This window comes from Micromys minutus (genome assembly GCF_963924665.1).
Source record: "Micromys minutus genome assembly, chromosome: 1".
Classification (NCBI taxonomy): domain Eukaryota; kingdom Metazoa; phylum Chordata; class Mammalia; order Rodentia; family Muridae; genus Micromys; species Micromys minutus.
The window spans coordinates 28350159-28352092 of NC_137969.1; the positions used below are offsets into that span (position 1 = coordinate 28350159).

The window sequence follows — 1934 nt, forward strand, 5'->3', positions numbered from 1 at the left end:
GCAAAGACTCTGCCCGATGTCACACAGAATGTCAGTGATGGTGCTGTAGCTGGAACCCAGGACTCCTGCTTCTAGTTCACAGTATCTTTCCCCAGGGCAGGCGAATGAGAGGGGGGATGGGGTGAATCCGTCTGTCTTGCTGTTTGGACTGAGGGCAAGATACTAGATAAGGAGTAGAGCTGAAGAAAGAGGAAGACCCCGGCACATAACAAAGCTGAGATTAAAAAAAATACAAACCCAGCAATTCCCCCTCCCCCTCCCCCGTCCCGTCCTGCCCCAACCCTGAAGTCCGGCTAGAGCTAGGGTCAGGTCCAAGTTCAAGTCTGAGTCCGCATTTATTCCAGGGGCTGCAGATCCAGGAGGCTGCACAAGCTGTAGTTAGCCTAACCGCTGCCAGGGGGCGCTCCTGCCCACCCTGATCCGAGCCTCCGGACAGCGCTGCTTCGGGCTCCAGTGGTCCAGGGTACGTGGTGGGTGCGAGACAAAAGCTACCCGGACGTGTACAGAGGCTGCAGCTGTAAATGCGATGTCTTCTGAGGCGCCTGGTATCCATAGGAGTCAAAGCCACCGATGAAGTCAAAGCTGTCCTCCTCTTCCAGGAACACTTTGCTCACATAACAGGCAAACACGAAGCCGAACAGAGCTAGGAAGATCTGCAGGGCACTACTGAGGGCTTCTATGTAAGGATAATCAAGCAGGCAGCCAGTGACCGAGATGACATGGTGGTCCTCCAGGGTCAAGCGGGAGTTCAGAACAGGAGTCACCAGGCAGCCTGGGCCGTTCTCCATCCACCACGAGCGATGCAGGGATGTGTTGAAGGTCATGATGAAGTCCCGGTCCTGGGACAGCTGTCCAACTTCCAGGTAGAAGCAGATGATGAAGGCATTCCAGCCAACCCAGAGTACCAGCCAGGCTGCGTACAAGATGAGATACCGGGACCGATACTGCACGGTACCAAAGATGCCCAGGATGACAATGCTGGTCTTTTCTTAATCACCACTCATTTCTTAGCTCTAGCTGACCAGCATCAATAGTCCCAGTAATGCAAAGGTTTTGCTTTAGTAGTTCTGGTATCTTGTTAATCACAGCTGATTCTTCAGCCCCAGCTATCTAAAGCCACAGAATCTTCATAATCAAAACAACAGTGGCCCTGATAAGAGTCTTTAATCTTCCCTCTGAAATTTCACAAGCCAGGCCTCCATCGTTTGCACTGTTCTTAACATTATCTTCCAAGCTCCTACAGAACATCCCACAGAGCTCTTAACATCCCAATGGCTCTTCTAGTTCAAGGTTCCAAAGTCCTTCCACAGTCCTCCCCAAAACATGGTCAGGTTGCCACAGGAACACCCCACTATGCTGGTACTAATTTGTCTTAGTCAGGGTTTCTATTCCTGCACAAAACATCATGACCAAGAAGCAAGTTGGGGAGGAAAGGATTTATTCAGTTTACACTTCCACATCGCTGTTTATCAAAGGAAGTTAGGATTGGAACTCAAGCAGGTCAGGAAGCAGAAGCTGATGCAGAGGCCATGGAGAGATGTTACTTACTGGCTTGCTTCCCATGGTTTGCTTAGCTTGTTTCTTATAGAACTCAGGGCTACCAGCCCAGGGATGGCACTACCCACAATGGGCTGGGTCCTCTCACCTTGATCACTAGTTGAGAAAAATGCCTTACAGCTGGATCTCATGGAGGCATTTCCTCAACTGAGGCTCCTTTCTCTATGATAACTTCAGCTTGTATTAAGTTGACACAAAATGGGCTAGTACAATACCCAACCCTGTATTAGAAGCTCAGGGTCAGAATGCCCTAGCTAACTGCATTATTTTGGCTTCTGTTAAACTGCTGGATTGCTTTACTCCACTTTGCAGCTGCCAGCAAGGATGTGGTTTTTTTCCCTTTCTGTGTGTGGTTTTGTTTTGGGCTTTTTGTTTGT

The 1934-nt window shown here is 49.7% G+C and overlaps 1 protein-coding gene across 1 annotated transcript; it reads right to left on the reverse strand.

The window, feature by feature from the left end:
- Nucleotides 1-295: 295 nt before the first annotated feature.
- Nucleotides 296-949, reverse strand: LOC308438284 (sodium/potassium-transporting ATPase subunit beta-1-interacting protein 1-like). The gene has a single exon (XM_080939639.1). The coding sequence runs from the start codon at nucleotides 822-824 to the stop codon at nucleotides 489-491; it is 336 nt and encodes a 111-aa protein (XP_080795765.1). The 5' UTR covers nucleotides 825-949; the 3' UTR covers nucleotides 296-488.
- Between the last annotated feature and the right edge of the window lie 985 nt (nucleotides 950-1934).

Coding starts and splice junctions, on each gene's coding strand:
- LOC308438284 (XM_080939639.1), bottom strand. CDS start 824: ATGACCTTCAACACATCCCTGCATCGCTCGTGGTGGATGGAGAACGGC.